The 17,923-nt window shown below is 39.9% G+C and overlaps 1 protein-coding gene across 1 annotated transcript in view; it reads right to left on the bottom strand.

The window, feature by feature from the left end:
• Positions 1–7,325: 7,325 nt before the first annotated feature.
• The window catches only part of bcl2b (BCL2 apoptosis regulator b), a 49,326-nt gene continuing 38,728 nt past the window's right edge, over positions 7,326–17,923 (bottom strand). The window contains exon 2 of the mRNA XM_017703461.2: positions 7,326–7,919. Coding sequence (XP_017558950.1) covers positions 7,782–7,919 — 138 coding nt within the window. The 3' untranslated portion in view covers positions 7,326–7,781. The remainder of the gene's footprint in view (positions 7,920–17,923) is intronic.

A 17,923-nucleotide genomic window follows, 5' to 3' on the forward strand; every position in this document is an offset into this window, starting at 1 on the left:
AACGTGTACTGAACATGTCGGTAAGCTTCAGTATGAAGAGCAGCAGCAAGAAACTGGAGCAAATCTACAGCATCGCTCCTGCCTAGCAACACTGCAGCGCAGATGCATTCAAAACACTGGAGGTTACGGTGTCTATTGTACAACGTAGGGCTGGGCGATATGACAATATATCATTATCATGATGAATTATGGCACAATATGCTGTTCTGAACATATCGTGCGCTTAGAACACTGACCAACAGCATGTTTTAGTATAAAAAGAGCAAAAATAGTCCCGTTACACTGGATTTAGCATCAAATATTGAATAAAAATCACAAAGTTTACAGTTTTGGATAGTATTATTTAAAATGTGGCACTACAGGCTCTTTTTATCTGCTTTGTTCAGTCGTCTGGAAAAATGAATAATGTCACAATTTGTATATCGTGAAAAGTATCGCGATATTATATTTTTGCGGTATCGCCCACCCCTAGCACAACTTGACAATTCGCCTTCCTTTTTTCAGAAAAATGCTTGAAATTGTGAGAGATGATAAACTTTAATAAAAAAAAAGGCTAAAGAAATGAAGACATCAGGAATCCCCTTGTCCTCAGGACACTGTGATGCAATGGAAAGGGAATCTAGTATATACAGCTTGGGGGTACATTATTTCTTATTGTACATTATTTTATTACCTGCTCAAATTAAATAACATAAAATAGCCCATCGCATCGTCTTTGGACAGGATTTTGCTACTGTAATATTTTATATGTCCTACAATATAAATGTTAATAAATATCCGCATTTGTTTCCATGATTTAAGTATCGTAAGCAGCATTTAGGCCTAATAAATTCTAGACTTCTTTAAACGTAGAAAAATAAACAAGAAAACTAGAAATTAAAATGAAATACATTTGTCTTTTTTTTTTTTTTAAGGTACCTAAAATAAATAACAATAAAAAAAAAATACAAAAAAAGAGGAATGATCTAATAACTAACTATGGCATTTCAGAGGTTCAAATCTGGTGAATATTAGTGTGATGTTATTAAAGAAAGTAGCTGTAAACAGTGGATAGAAATTACATACAGAATTTCGTCGGAACGACAGATACTGTACATTAAAAAAGACAACATACAATCGCGTTTTCTTGTTTTCTGTTGTAGTTTTTGGCGTCTGCTCAACACAAACCTACAGTACTTTATGTAATAGGAGATATCAGAGCACACCAGCATTATAAACAATCATATGATGGTCGTACAGTGGGCGGGTGGAATATCATCATGCTGCAATATTGAAATCAAATTTTACATTGAAAAAATTCTGATTTTATATTTGAAGAGAAATCCGTCAAAACTCGGTCAAGTATCATCAGAATAATGTTGATTTTGAGACCATTTGAGGCCTAAACTTTGAGCCGGATCTTCTTCACACAGTAATAAATAGTGTCTTGTCAAGTGAAATGATCTTGGTTTCTGTCAATATATATATATATATATATATATTATTTCTTATTTTGTGATGGTTGTGCACTTATTATAAGATCATCTATCTTATTTCTAGACATTTTTGACCTGTTTAAAGTAATTTTATTAAGTAAAATGTATCTCACATTTCTTAAAAACAACAAGCACAATTATTTGCCAATATAAATAACTAATTTTACTTAATAAAATCACCTAAAACTGGTAAAAATGTCTAGAAATAAGTAAAATAATCTTAAGAAAAGTTTACAACAATCTGAACGGGAGAAATACTGGACATATCAACTAGATTTAAGATCATTTCTATGGACAAGATACTGTTTTTCAGTGCTCAAGTCTGTTTGTGTGACGTTAATATGTAAAAATGCACTGCATGGTCAGAAAAACTTGACTGACGCCTCTGACTTTGGTTATTTCAGGCTTTACCGGGCCAATCGCCACAGTGCGCGCACTTTTAAAAAATTTTAATTAAAAATTTGTCTGTAGTGCGGCTTTGAAGAAAGACTTGAACATTATTATTATTATACTATTATAAAAAGATTCACATGTAGGTTGTTATATTTTCCACACTGGAATCTAAGATGTGTTTGTTTTTGAAAATATGGTTTAAAATCTGTGCCTTTTATGCAGACTCATGTACAGCCCACCCCAGGCTCATGAACAAAAACACCATATACAGGATGAATTTTCATCCCATTAGTGTCGACAATAAACACTCATATAATTACAGTTAGGGAAGAAAAACAGCCCAAATTTTCAGAATTTAAGACAAAGTCCCAGGATCTGATCTGCGTAGCAGGCGCTGATCTAATGCCATTGTCAGAATGAAGGTGGACTGAATCAAAACTGACCAAAACTGACCCTACATTAGTCAAACGAGCAAATAATCGCTGCAACAACTGCCCGGGTTTCTTTCATTGTGTCTGAAGTTGAAAACTACATACTACACACTTATTCACTAGATATGGTGTAATTACATCAGAGTTAGTTCAGCTACTTCTCTTTCTGAGTTTGTACACGGCCTTTAGAGCAGCTTAAAGGTTAATTCCACCTAATTTTCTGTGATTAAATGGACACGATGTAAATAAAGTAATTCAGAGCGGTTTGACGGGAAATGGTTCACAGTGGTGGTGACTGGAACCAGACGTCTGAAGAGCTTGATGCCTCTAACACAGGAGCCTCAAGCTCCTTCTACATCCACACATGTACACACACACACACACACACAAACACACACATATATATATATATATATATATATATATATACATATATATATATACACACACACACACACACACACACACACACACACACACACACACACACACACAAATATAAGTTCATTTAGGCATGTCTTGGTTAGTTTACTAAGTTTATTAAGTTAACCACGCCTACTCCTACTATTAATAGCAAGAAAAGTGGAGAAACATGATTTGCCTGGCTTAAGAAGTCACTAGGTGGTTGCTAGGGTGTTGCCAAATGGTTACTATGGTATTTTACGTGGCTTCCTAGGTGTTTATAAGCGGTTGATTTAGTATCCCAGGTGGTTGCTAGGTCGTTGCTATGGTTCCCCACATGGTTAAAGGGGTGTTTTAATGGACTTGTACCAACATGACATACATTGCGTGCACATATTTATGCACCCCATTCAATCCTGTGTGGAAAAAAACGTATATGAAAAATGTACATCCGATCAAACAGCCATACAAAAGCACAACATAGTGCTGTGCAAACTATGATTATAATAATTATTACTGTTGTTATTGTTCGTAATAGTGGTAGCAGTAGGAAAATGATTTGCAGGCCTGGATTTAAGGATAAATTGTAAATATGTGCTTCATATTTCTCTAGAATCTCCCTCACAGAACGTTATTACATGAATTGGTTGGTTATGATTTCACTGCATGATGCCTGTTTCACAATCGTTTTGAGATTGATTTTTGGCCTAAAACATGTTATAGGATGGAAGGTGCACCATTGCATTGTGAGGCAAAATAGTCCCCTAAAAATTTATTATTTCCGGATTTTCCACTATTTTGCCATCATCACAACTCAGGCTCAGGTTTTGATAGCAAATATATTGTCCATATCTGTGTTGTAGTCATGGCGACCCCTGGTTCCCATCACCACCACTGTAAAGACATCTGAACCACTTCACACCACACCCGCTCTGAATCACCCTGATTACATCTCAAACAATGAATTAAGCAGGAATTGTGAAAAGTCGGTGGAGTTCCCCTTTAAAGTTCTAGTCTATTGACTCTTTTACACCTGTAGAGGGTTCTTTAACGTGTCTAAAGCTTTCTTTCTCATTCTAACACAGTAAAAGTCTCACACACTGCACCTCTCTCAGCCTTCTGCTAACAAAGCCCTTCATCTTTATTGTGTTTCTTTAGTCAGAAGCTTTTACGCTGACATTCTCTCATCCTCGCTCGCAAATTTCTTCTTTCTTAACCCATCAGGTGAGCAAGAAAAGCTTTCTCTTTGGCTTTCTCTCTCTTTTTTCTCAGTCCTTCTAGATCAGATACAAAGCCTTACACTTTAACCAGAGAGTTTTTTCTTTTCCTCCAGCAGACATTAACGCAGTCATGCTGCACGAATGAGTGACGAGGATTAGACATAATAACCATCCTCTCCGCGGATGCAGTCACGAGGGAGGACGTCTGATCCTTTACATCTGTTTGTCTGCATGTCTGGAGTTTGTCAAGAGCAGCTAAAACGTGGATAAACTCTGGTTTGTAATCCTTCTTGGATCGAAATTCGGCTCAAGATACAACGTAATGCAACGACCAACCAGTACTTACAATAAGCAAAGTCTATATGGCAACAATGTGTCATAAGCTGTTCAGATCACAGCAATGATCCGCCTCATTGCTCTGCCGATACGCTCCGGCTGTAGTTCCAGCCCAGCGGCTCAGCTCCTGCTGTCTGAAGTCCGGTCAGCCTTTCATACATGCTGATCTCCATGTAGAGTCCTTGAACACTTATTGTGAATAAAAGGTTCACCATGTTTTCAAAACTTCGCCATGTCCTGACCAGGAAGTTTGTATGATACTGATAGAGACTAAACTTTCAACATGTGAACCAACAGTGAGTGGAAACGAGCCCAAGATTTCAGACAAAATTAGGCCTAATAGACTTCCGCTATTACCATTCTCCAGTAATCTAAAGCCCTATTGGAGCTGGATTAGTTTGATCTGGGGAGCTTCTGTAATTTAAGAAATTACTAATGAGACTGGAAATTTTAATCCCACTGCTGATTCATACTGGCTCAAACAGCTTAAGAGAAAGCATTGGTGGTACAACAGTCTGACTGTAATAATTGTGGAGTGATTTAATCCAGTATGAATCTGCAGTGTGTAGTTTTACAGTCTGACTGTAATAATTGTGGAGTGATTTTAATCCAGTATGAATCTGCAGTGTGTAGTTTTACAGTCTGACTGTAATAATTGTGGAGCGATTTTAATCCAGTATGAATCTGCAGTGTGTGTAGTTTTACAGTCTGACTGTAATAATTGTGGAGTGATATTAATCCAGTATGAATCTGCAGTGTGTAGTTTTACAGTCTGACTGTAATAATTGTGGAGTGATTTTAATCCAGTATGAATCTGCAGTGTGTGTAGTTTTACAGTCTGACTGTAATAATTGTGGAGTGATTTTAATCCAGTATGAATCTGCAGTGTGTAGTTTTACAGTCTGACTGTAATAATTGTGGAGTGATTTTAATCCAGTATGAATCTGCAGTGTGTAGTTTTACAGTCTGACTGTAATAATTGTGGAGTGATTTTAATCCAGTATGAATCTGCAGTGTGTAGTTTTACAGTCTGACTGTAATAATTGTGGAGTGATTTTAATCCAGTATGAATCTGCAGTGTGTGTAGTTTTACAGTCTTACTGTAATAATTGTGGAGTGATTTTAATCCAGTATGAATCTGCAGTGTGTGTAGTTTTACGGTCTGACTGTAATAATTGTGGAGCGATTTTAATCCAGTATGAATCTGCAGTGTGTAGTTTTACAGTCTGACTGTAATAATTGTGGAGTGATTTTAATCCAGTATGAATCTGCAGTGTGTAGTTTTACAGTCTGACTGTAATAATTGTGGAGTGATTTTAATCCAGTATGAATCTGCAGTGTGTAGTTTTACAGTCTGACTGTAATAATTGTGGAGTGATTTTAATCCAGTATGAATCTGCAGTGTGTAGTTTTACAGTCTGACTGTAATAATTGTGGAGTGATTTTAATCCAGTATGAATCTGCAGTGTGTAGTTTTACAGTCTGACTGTAATAATTGTGGAGTGATTTAATCCAGTATGAATCTGCAGTGTGTAGTTTTACAGTCTGACTGTAATAATTGTGGAGTGATTTTAATCCAGTATGAATCTGCAGTGTGTAGTTTTACAGTCTGACTGTAATAATTGTGGAGTGATTTTAATCCAGTGTGAATCTGCAGTGTGTAGTTTTACAGTCTGACTGTAATAATTGTGGAGCGATTTTAATCCAGTATGAATCTGCAGCGTGTAGTTTTACAGTCTGACTGTAATAATTGTGGAGAGATTTTAATCCAGTATGAATCTGCAGTGTGTGTAGTTTTACAGTCTGACTGTAATAATTGTGGAGTGATTTTAATCCAGTATGAATCTGCAGTGTGTAGTTTTACAGTCTGACTGTAATAATTGTGGAGTGATTTTAATCCAGTATGAATCTGCAGTGTGTAGTTTTACAGTCTGACTGTAATAATTGTGGAGTGATTTTAATCCAGTATGAATCTGCAGTGTGTAGTTTTACAGTCTGACGGTAATAATTGTGGAGTGATTTTAATCCAGTATGAATCTGCAGTGTGTAGTTTTACAGTCTGACTGTAATAATTGTGGAGCGATTTTAATCCAGTATGAATCTGCAGTGTGTAGTTTTACAGTCTGACTGTAATAATTGTGGAGAGATTTTAATCCAGTATGAATCTGCAGTGTGTGTAGTTTTACAGTCTGACTGTAATAATTGTGGAGTGATTTTAATCCAGTATGAATCTGCAGTGTGTAGTTTTACAGTCTGACTGTAATAATTGTGGAGTGATTTTAATCCAGTATGAATCTGCAGTGTGTAGTTTTACAGTCTGACTGTAATAATTGTGGAGTGATTTAATCCAGTATGAATCTGCAGTGTGTAGTTTTTCAGTCTGACGGTAATAATTGTGGAGTGATTTTAATCCAGTATGAATCTGCAGTGTGTAGTTTTACAGTCTGACTGTAATAATTGTGGAGTGATTTAATCCAGTATGAATCTGCAGTGTGTAGTTTTACAGTCTGACGGTAATAATTGTGGAGTGATTTTAATCCAGTATGAATCTGCAGTGTGTGTAGTTTTACTGTCTGACTGTAATAATTGTGGAGTGATTTTAATCCAGTATGAATCTGCAGTGTGTAGTTTTACAGTCTGACTGTAATAATTGTGGAGTGATTTAATCCAGTATGAATCTGCAGTGTGTAGTTTTACAGTCTAACTGTAATAATTGTGGAGTGATTTTAATCCAGTATGAATCTGCAGTGTGTGTAGTTTTACAGTCTGACTGTAATAATTGTGGAGTGATTTTAATCCAGTATAAATCTGCAGTGTGTGTAGTTTTACAGTCTTACTGTAATAATTGTGGAGTGATTTTAATCCAGTATGAATCTGCAGTGTGTAGTTTTACAGTCTGACTGTAATAATTGTGGAGTGATTTTAATCCGGTATGAATCTGCAGTGTGTAGTTTTACAGTCTGACTGTAATAATTGTGGAGTGATTTTAATCCAGTATGAATCTGCAGTGTGTAGTTTTACAGTCTGACTGTAATAATTGTGGAGTGATTTTAATCCGGTATGAATCTGCAGTGTGTAGTTTTACAGTCTGACTGTAATAATTGTGGAGTGATTTTAATCCAGTATGAATCTGCAGTGTGTAGTTTTATAGTCTGACTGTAATAATTGTGGAGTGATTTTAATCCGGTATGAATGGTGAACATGTAAATGCGGAAAGACTTGTGAACCTGTTCACTGCACAGATAAACACCAGCACCCCTGAAGATACTGTTAAACGGAACCAGACACCTTTTCTCCTGGTCTTTTTTCTGTTTCAGTCCTCTGTGCCCTCCCATTTCTGAAGTGGGGGCGGCGTGTCCATTTCCTGCTGTTTGCGCTTTTGCTTTGAAACTGAGGGAGAGAGAGCGGAGGGGAACGTCTTTGAAGAGACGCGTGTCCAGGACCGGAGCATCTCAGAGGGGCCAAGAGGAAAGACAAAGAGAGAGGAGGGGGAAGGAGAAGGAGAAGGAGAAGGAGGGAGCTGTTTATTTCTGAGCGAGATACGCTCCTATGGTGAAGCCCACGGCCCCCAGCGCCGCCAGGCTGAACACGCTCACTATGGACGGCCAGGAACTGCTGAAAACCGACTCCTTCTGCCGGCCGTTCAGATCCACGAAGGCATCCTGAGAGAAACACAGACAGAAAATAGGACAGAGAGAGGTTTTAGTTTCAAGGATCTCCAAAAAACGCAACTGATTTCAACACTCCTGCCTCAACAGGTGCCATATCCTGAGATCAGGATCTACGTGTAGTGTGTTATTCTTGGGTTATATGAGGAGTTGAATGAGGAGCAGAAGTCTAGTCCCTGAGTTTAAGGGATGAACTAAACGCACTGGTATTCAATATCAGCTATCTAGACCAGGGGTTCTCAAGCTTGTTGAGTTTGGAGTGAACAGGTTTTTCGTTCCATTCAGAAAAACCTGCTGAACTGACTGTCCACTGTAATTTCCATAAGAAACAAGATGCAGCAGACTGGAAAAAGCTGGCATATATCTGAGCCTCTTCAGCTCCTCGGAACCACCGGTGGGTCCAAAACGCACTCGGTCATGTTCTTCATAACGTTCATACTCCATAAGCTCCATTCAGAAGCTGGGCGTCGTGTGAGGCTGTAGCTCTTCTCTCCAGTCTAATAGACGGTGACGTCATTTTAAACCCTTATAATAAAAGAAGCTGAACTTTGTTTTTCTACTGAAAGTCGACCCGTTTTTCCCCAAATCTGGGCTCTAAACTATAAACAGACGGCGTCTCTTCAGTGATCTGCTCTGGAAACATCACTTTTAGAAAACAACACAAAGAGCGTCGGAGATTTTTGGCTCTCAGCAGTAAATTGTGAGCGTATAGTGATGTGTGGAGATCATAAAACACGTTCTGTTAATTTGAGGAGCTTTTACCAAAATAAATAAAAAAAATAAAAATCTGCATGAAATAAATGCAGTTACTGAATTATTCACCTTACGATTTGGTCACATAACTTCAGATGGACAAACCAAAATACACCCTGGAGAATAAGAGGTTAAAGGTGCAGTGTGTGAGATTTAGTGGGCTTTTAGCAGACGTGGAATATGGCAACAAAACCACGTTTCCATTCATGTAAAATCACCTGTAACAACAAATCATTGATTTTTTTACTGATTTTTATGACCATCACTACCGACCCCTCAGTATTTACACGAAGACCACAAATGGGTGCTTAGCAGCCCGCTCGTGGTCCGTGGCCCAGTGGTTGGGGAACCCTGATCTGGAGTACCAGATCTTAATACTAAGACGCTTTTGGGGAAGTGGGCCCTGATCAGCTGCTTTACATTTTATTTCAAAATAATACAAATGAAACAAAAGGAGGAAAAGATCATAAAAAGGAAACTACATTTAATTAAAATGAGTGAATTTTCTAATAATAATAAAATAATATAATATAATAAAATAATCATTTAAAACAAGAATAAGAATATACATAATAATAGACAAACATGAATAAATGGGATAAATAAATCGTTAATTAACTGAACTTATTTTAAGATTATTTAACTTCTTTCTAGACATTTTTTACATGTTTTGAGTGATTTTGGTTAAATTATCTCACCATATTGGCGCACAACAAATTAAAAGTGTCTAGAACGGAGTTAAACAATTGTAAAATAAGCTTACGACACTCTCAAGAGGAGAGACATTAGATGTTTTGATGAGGTTTCCAACAACGTGGGGCCAAGACACCACAGCTGAAATGCATCATCCCCAGCCCACTGAACCTCCTGCCCCCTGGTGGCAGGTATGCGCAGTCGGTCGGCCCCTTAGAGCTCTCCACTGCGTTTAATGGTGTGAACAAAGCAATCTGGGGGGTCTTCACAGAGACGCCTGGAGTTTAAAGAACCTTCTGGCTGCTGGCCAGAGCATGCTAGCACATGCAGGAGACCAGAAAGTACCTGATTAAAAACAGGGGGTGGGGGTTGTTGTGTGGATTTCACTGCATCACAAGTAACTCATACAAAACAACAACGACAGCCTCACCGAGTGCAGATTTCCTTCAGTCCTAACAACATTTCTGGCTTCGACACTAAAATGGAAAGTTCTTTAAAGTGCAGGAAAGAGGATGTCCGCTCAATACGGCCGCAGCTGGACCGAGGAAGGCTCATCCTAAAAGGAGAAGCTTTGTCTTTGGCAGGATGTCTGAAGTCATGTGGAGGCAGCAGTTCCTCTAGCAGGACACTCGCTCTCTCTCTCCCTCTCTCTCTCTCTCTCTCTCTGGTCTTCTGCTGGAGACGATTACAACCCGATTACCTCACGTCTTACATAACTGCATTTACGTTAGCACAACCCTAAACTCCACACTCTACATCACCGCCTCGGGTCATAGCGGAAAGCACCAGAGGAGCGTCTAATGGCCTCTGTTTATAGAAATCCGAGTCTCCAGCCCTGCTGTCAGCTTTACACTGAGTAGAAATAGAAATGATGGCTTTTTTATTTACGGAGGACACTGGCCTGCTCTTAGGCCCAGCGCTCCATATAAGGTGCTCTCAATAGGCCGGCGAAAAGCTTCGCGTTTTCCCGCTCAACCCAAACGTACATGATCAGCCAAAACATGTCTGTGTCTGAAATTTGCTTCTTTAGTTTTGCACTGGAGCGAAGCCAACAGCAGAGGCCTGGACTGCACGGCCACAGCACACCCTCCACTCAAAGAGCATGGAGCAGTTGAGTGACCTCAAATAGACTTGCTCGTGTGATTCTATATAGAACCGTTTGTCAGGTTGATGGAGAATGTGCTATAGATGGTTCTAAGTTCTATATAGCACTAAAAAGCATTCTTCTATTTTGTTATGATGTCCAGCTTTTAGCCATAGAAGAACCCTCTCTGGTGCTATACACATCGATCAGGCGTAACATTCTGACCACCTCCTTGTTTCTACGCTCATTGTCCACTTTATCAGCTCCACTGACCGTATAGTTCCACTCTGTAGATCTACAGTTACAGACTGTAGTCCATCTATTTCTCTGATACTCTGTTACCCTGTTCTTCAGTGATCAGGACCCCCATGGACCCTCACAGAGCAGGTACTATTTGGGTGGTGGATCATTCTCAGCACTGTAGTAACACTGACGCGGTGGTGGTGGGGTGTTAGTGTGTGTTGTGCTGGTCTGAGTGGATCAGACACAGCAGTGCTGTTGGAGTTTTTAAACACCTCAGTGTCGCTGCTGGACTGAGAATAGTCCACCAACCAAACATATCCAGCCAACAGCGTCCTGTGATCACTGATGGAGGACTAGAAGATGACTAGCACAAACTGTGCAGCAGCAGATGAGCTGTCGTCTCTGACTTTGTCTAGGTAAGAGTGTCTAATAGAGTGGACAGTGAGTGGACACAGTGTTTAAAAACTCCAGCAGCACTGCTGTGTCTGATCCACTCGCACCAGCGCAACACACACTAACACACCACCGCCACGTCAGTGTTACTGCAGCGCTGAGAACGACCCACCACCCAAAGCTTTTAGAGCCGGACGTCTGGTTCCTATGACCACCACTGTGAACAATTCTGACTGCATGGAGATCTCAAAGACCTGCTTGTGTGATTTCTGGCTCTGTATGATGCACCGTTGTTTATAAGAACTGAGAGTCTATTTTAGCCAATCGAGCACAAGTGCAATGGTCATCCTCACGGACATCAGTGGCTCAACTTTCTCTGAAGGTAGAGAGGGGAAGCACGTCTGTCGTTCCCTTCTTTAAGTTCAGCTTTACATACAGTGCAAGTGAAGTAAAATGATCCCAAATATAGTCAATAAATCTGATATTTCTCCTTGAGATTGCTGTACACTTGATTTAACAATATTCACCATATTAATAGACTTTTTTACTTGGTTTCCAGTCCAGATGTAAAATAATTTCCCTCAACAAGACCCCATTTCATGCAGTGTAATACATCAGTAGCAGCAGCCGTGCTGAAGTCTGAAGTGTACCCGTAACTGCGTCTATGGCAAAACGGAATAATGACAAATATCAAAATCGGAATTTCCGTCAAAGTAGCTGCGTTGAAGGCGGCCTAAAGGAAAAAGTCCTTCTTTAGGCCAGAGTGAACAGGTAAAAAGACAAAACCACTTCCTATCCTTCTCCTTCACTTCCTCCAGCCTGCGAGAGACGCTGAAGTCAGCAGCTCAGCAGCGTTCGACCCCCTGGAGACCAATGGAAATAAAACCACTTCTCAATTCAAGCGTCTCCCACCGCGAGAAACCCTGCAGGAAGAGCACGGCTCCTGTTTCTCATTGACGTCTCCACATTCCGAGGCCCAGTGAGCATATCATCTCAGACCCCACTGCTGGAGATCCATGTAGGTCAGAGCCGGCCGTGAGGTCAACCCACACTGCACCTTCTCCACGCCAACAGTCGCCAGCCTTCAGGCTCTAATTAACGCTCTGGGTGATCAAACCCCAGCAGGGGTGCCTTCCTTCACCAACCACCCCCACCCCCCCCCCCCCCCCCCCCCACACACACCACCCCGGCCGGTTTTAATTCCTCACAGAAAACAAAAAGCCACGCAAAGTTATTTCGGCTTGTTTCGTTTTGCTCTAAGCCTTTTTTTTAAACGTTCACCCACGCAATGAAACTCCAGTCCAAACCCTTCTATTGTAAGACGCTCCTGCAATAGCAAGGAAAGTCCCACGGCAAGAATGGGAGGAAACGTTCCGAGAGGCAAGAATATTTTCCAGTGACCGCCCGGCAGCTGAGTTTAAATGTTGAGTGGGCATAAGAAGCTGGAGCACAGTGAGTGGTTCATATGTCTCGTGCTTAAGGCCGCGTCTGAAAAGGCACTCAGGTACATGTCTGGTGTGAAAGCTCATTCTTGCCAGATAGAGGAGATTCTCGGAGTTTCGGGATTTTTGTATGTCACAATATTGAAATATCTTTTTTTTTTCTCTGAATTTTTACCTAGTATTTTGAAATAATAACTTCTTTTTCTCATAAATGTGACTTAATATCTCAAACTAGTGATGTATGTTCTCATATAATTGACTTATTATCTCAAAATAATGATTTATTTCTGAAAAATGTGGCTTAATATCTCAGAATAACGGCTCAGAATTTGACAGAATCAGAATGACTTATTTTCTCTAAAATGTGGTTTAATATCTCAAACTAATGATGTATGTTTTAAAAAGTTGACTTATTATCTCAAAAAATTACATTTTTTTGACATCAAAAATTTTGGCTTAATGTCTCAAAATAATGGCGCATTTTTATTTTCTCGAAAATGTGACATTTTATCTCTGGACGACTTCTTGTCTAAGAAATTTGACTTAGTATCTCTAAATAAGGGCATTTTCTTAAAAAATCGAGTTTCTAAGACAGATTTCCAACGCACAAGTTATTCAATTTCACATAAGTGAGCAATTATTTTGGGACAATAAGTAATTTTATGACACATCACATCAAAAATTCAGTTATCCTGAGATGCTGAGACAAGTCATTACTTCAACATAATTATTTTGAGGAAAAAAGCCATTCTTTCAATATAGTAAGTCAATATTTTGAGTAAAACACCATTTTATTCACAAGATACTAAACATGACATAACATGATAATTGAGTTGGAGTAAAGGGGCGTGGCAGGCTGCGTATATCTGATTTTCCTCCTTTGAGGCGCGAGTCTTTTAAGTCATTGTAAACACAGTAACGTGACGGTTGTTCTCAAAGGGTTAAAGGGACAGTCATAACAGAGCTCAGTGCTCTGCATTCCTCAGGCTGGGAGGGTACAGTAAAGTGGGCGTGGCCTCTCCACTGTACACAGAACTGCTCTGTTTTCTGCTTCCCAGCAGTTCACTGATAACCTGCAGCAAAAACAGGAGAGAGAGAGGGAGAGAGAGAGATTAAGACAGAAAGAGAGATTAAGAGAGAAAGAGAGAGGGAGAGAGAGAGATTAGGAGAGAAAAAGAAAGAGATTAAGAGAGAAAGAGAGAGAAAGAGAGATTAAGAGAGAAAGAGAGAGGAAGAGAGAGAGATTAAGAGAGAAAGAGAGAGAAAGAGAGATTAAGAGAGAAAGAGAGAGGAAGAGAGAGAGATTAAGAGAGAAAGCGAGATTAAGAGAGAAAGAGAGAGGAAGAGAGAGAGATTAAGAGAGAAAGAGAGAGGAAGAGAGAGAGAGATTAAGAGAGAAAGAGAGATTAAGAGAGAAAGAGGGAGAGAGAGCGATTAAGAGAGAAAGAGAGAGGAAGAGAGAGAGATTAAGAGAGAAAGAGAGAGAAAGAGAAATTAAGAGAGAAAGAGAGAGGAAGAGAGATTAAGAGAGAATGAGAGAGGAAGAGAGAGAGATTAAGAGAGAAAGAGAGATTAAGAGAGAAAGAGGGAGAGAGAGCGATTAAGAGAGAGAGAGAGAGGGTGAGAGAGAGAGATTAAGAGAGAAAGAGAGAGGGAGATTAAGAGAGAAAGAGAGGGAGAGAGAGATTAAGAGAGAAAGAGAAAGAGAGATTAAGAGAGAAAGAGAGAGGGAGAGAGATTAAGAGAGAAAGAGAGAGATTAAGAGAGGAAGAGAGAGGGAGAGAAAGGGAGAGATTAAGAGAGAAAGAGAGAGGGAGAGAGCTTAAGAGAGAGAGAGAGATTAAGAGAGAAAGAGAGAGGGAGAGAGAGATTAAGAGAGAGGGAGAGAAAGAGAGAGATTAAGAGAGAAAGAGAGAGGGAGAGAGAGATTAAGAGAGAGGGAGAGAAAGAGAGAGATTAAGAGAGTAAGAGAGGGAGAGAGAGAGATTAAGAGAGAGGGAGAGACAGAGACAGATTAAGAGAGAAAGAGAGGGAGATTAAGAGAGAGAGGGAGAGAGAGGGAGAGAGAGAGAGAGAGATTAAGAGAGAAATAGAGAGGGAGAGAGAGAGATTAAGAGAGAAAGAGGGAGAGAGAGAGCGATTAAGAGAGAGAGAGGGAGAGAGTGAGATTAAGAGATTAAGAGAGAGGGAGAGAGAGATTAACAGAGAAAGAGAGAGGGGGAGAGAGATTAAGAGAGAGGGAGAGAAAGAGAGAGATTAAGAGAGAGAGATTGATTAAGAGAGAAAGAGATTAAGAGAGAGAGAGAGAGAGAGAGAGAGAGAGAGAGAGAGACAGTAGGAGTAGAAGTCATGGGAGCGGGGTGCTGATAGAGAAGGGAATCAGATGAGCATCATGGGACGGCAGCTAGAAGATGAGCATCACGCTCTGCTTCATCATTCACACACAGCTCCATGTGACCTCTCTGCTGCTCGGCCGAAGTCAAGCCTGCTTTTTCCATTACGCTGACCTCATGTTGTTGGATAAATATGGTTTTCGCAGCAATGCTGGTCACAAGACCTCCAAAGACATGCCATTCTGCTACACCTTCACAGGGAAAATCATTCATCTCTTCCCTCTGTAACCTCTTGGAAACCTTTCTGAGTGTTTTCAGCCACTGTTTCCCAGCAGACCTGCTCTGATAAAGCTTTCCTTCAACGCAGTGCTGCTGCGAATGCTAATAACTCGACTTGAACCCCTTTAAAATGTTGAGAATGCAGCTAAAAAAATGCTAAAGCTGCAACTCTCACTTCAGCGTTTATAGGCGGGTTGTATCCCAGTGACGCTGCTGTTTTTAGCGGCGTGACGTACTTTTGTTTGTAGTATAGGAGTAACAGTTCGTCACACGGTGTCAGAAACCACATAAGCGAGTCTGTTGGATATTATGATCCAATATAACAACCTGATGTGATTTGAGGCAAGTGTGTTTTGATTTAGACACAGTGCTAATAGGTGGAGTATAATGTAAGTATTCCACAGTATTCTATTCTACTATTCCATAATTCTACAGTATTCCATACACTTCAGTATTTCGTAAACTTCAGTATTCGGATACTTCGGTATTTCATACACTTCAGTATTTGGACACTTCAGTATTCAGACACTTCAGTATTCCACACACTTCAGTATTTCGTAAACTTCAGTATTCGGATACTTTGGTATTTCGTACACTTCAGTATTTGGACACTTCAGTATTCAGACACTTCAGTATTTCGTAAACTTCAGTATTTCGTAAACTTCAGTATTCGGGTACTTTGGTATTTCGTACACTTTAGTATTCGGACACTACAGTATTCCATACACTTCAGTATTTCGTAAACTTCAGTATTTCGTACACTTCGGCAATCAGACACTTCGGTATTTCGTACACTTCAGTATTCGCACACTACAGTATTCCATACACTTCAGTATTTCGTAAACTTCGGTATTCGGACCCTTCAGTATTTCGACACTTCAGTATTCCATACACTTCAGTATTTGGACACTTCAGTATTCAGACACTTCAGTATTCCACACACTTCAGTATTTCGTAAACTTCAGTATTCGGATACTTCGGTATTTCGTACACTTCGGTATTCGGACACTTCAGTATTTCGACACTTCAGTATTCCATACACTTCAGTATTTGGACACTTCAGTATTCAGACACTTCAGTATTCGGACACTTCGGTATTTCGTACACTTCAGTATTCGGACACTTCAGTATTCCATACACTTCAGTATTCGGACACTTCAGGATTCGGATACTTCGGTATTTAGTACACTTCAGTATTCAGACACTTCAGTATTCAGACACTTCAGTATTCGGACACTTCAGTATTCCATACACTTCAGTATTCGGACACTTCAGGATTCCAAACACTTCAGTATTTGGATACTTCAGCATTCAAACACTTCAGTATTTCATACACTTCAGTATTCCGACACTTCAGTATTCTGACACTTCAGTATTCCATACACTTCAGTATTCGGACACTTCAGTATTTGTACACTTCAGTATTCCGTACACTTCAGTATTTCGTAAACTTCAGTATTGGGACACTTCGGTATTTGGACACTTCAGTATTCGGACACTACAGTATTCCATACACTTCAGTATTCGGACACTACAGTATTCCATACACTTCAGTATTTGTACACTTCAGTATTCGTACACTACAGTATTCAGACACTTTAGTATTCCGGATAATTCAGTATTCCGTACATTTCAATATACGGGCACTTCAGTATTCCATACACTTCATGGTGCATGGTCAAAAATGCATTTATATCCTGAACACAGAACAGCATAAAACACAAACTCGGGTTATAGGTGTTTAACACGGCACCTCATGGAAGTTCATGACGTCACTCAACACATTATAAAACCACCAGGAACCAACAGAAACAAAATGAGTGCTTTTACATGTACTTAATAATCCGAAAACTGCTAAAAATCAGATTTCGTCAGTAATCAGATCGCCGTGTTTACATGTGCCTGAGTAATCAGATAATCTGATTACTGAGCTAAACTCCAGCCTCTTTATCAGATTTCTAGACCTGACTCCACTCTCAGAAATCAGAGTAAGAGCTCACAGCACTGAGGAATCTGATTACTGAGCTAAACTCCAGCCTCTTTATCAGATTTCTAGACCTGACTCCACTCTCAGAAATCAGAGTAAGAGCTCACAGCACTGAGGAATCTGATTACTGAGCTAAACTCCAGCCTCTTTATCAGATTTCTAGACATTATACTCTCTAAAGAATCAGAGTGTGCTGTTTACATGACCATTTGTATAATCAGATAACTGCATAATCTGATTATGATCGGATTATAGAGTGCATGTAAATGCGCTCAGTGGTTTTTGGGTTTTTTTTTTAGGAGGATCCTTTACGTTGTGATATCAACCCATTTAAAACACAACAGAAACACTTAATGATTTTTCAGCAGGGTAAAAACAGATAATGACCCATGTCATAGTACCATCATCACCCGTTTCCACGGTTAAGCTTTAGCCAGTGGTGAAGGGGGGTTTAGCTGTAGGAGTTGACCAGAAACAGCTTAATCAGCGGAGACATTTCATAAGGTCAGTAAACATCTCACAGCCTGGAAATGAGCACTGTTTACTGCCTCGTTCCCATCACACACATCTGAAATCATGTCTCCTTATATGGAACCTTGGACACCCCCTTCCATGCAACAGGCAACCAAACTAACAGAAACCTACAGGCTACAGGAAATTTAAGTTTTAACATGGACGTAAAAACCCCCCTGGTGGGCAAGCCAGGGGGCAACAATGGCAAGGAGAACCTCCCTCAGAGCTGAGGAAGAAACCTTGGGAGGAACCAGGGCTCACCAGGGCGGGACCAGTTC

Source organism: Pygocentrus nattereri, chromosome 2 (assembly GCF_015220715.1).
Source record: "Pygocentrus nattereri isolate fPygNat1 chromosome 2, fPygNat1.pri, whole genome shotgun sequence".
In the NCBI taxonomy this organism is placed as follows: Eukaryota; Metazoa; Chordata; class Actinopteri; order Characiformes; family Serrasalmidae; genus Pygocentrus; species Pygocentrus nattereri.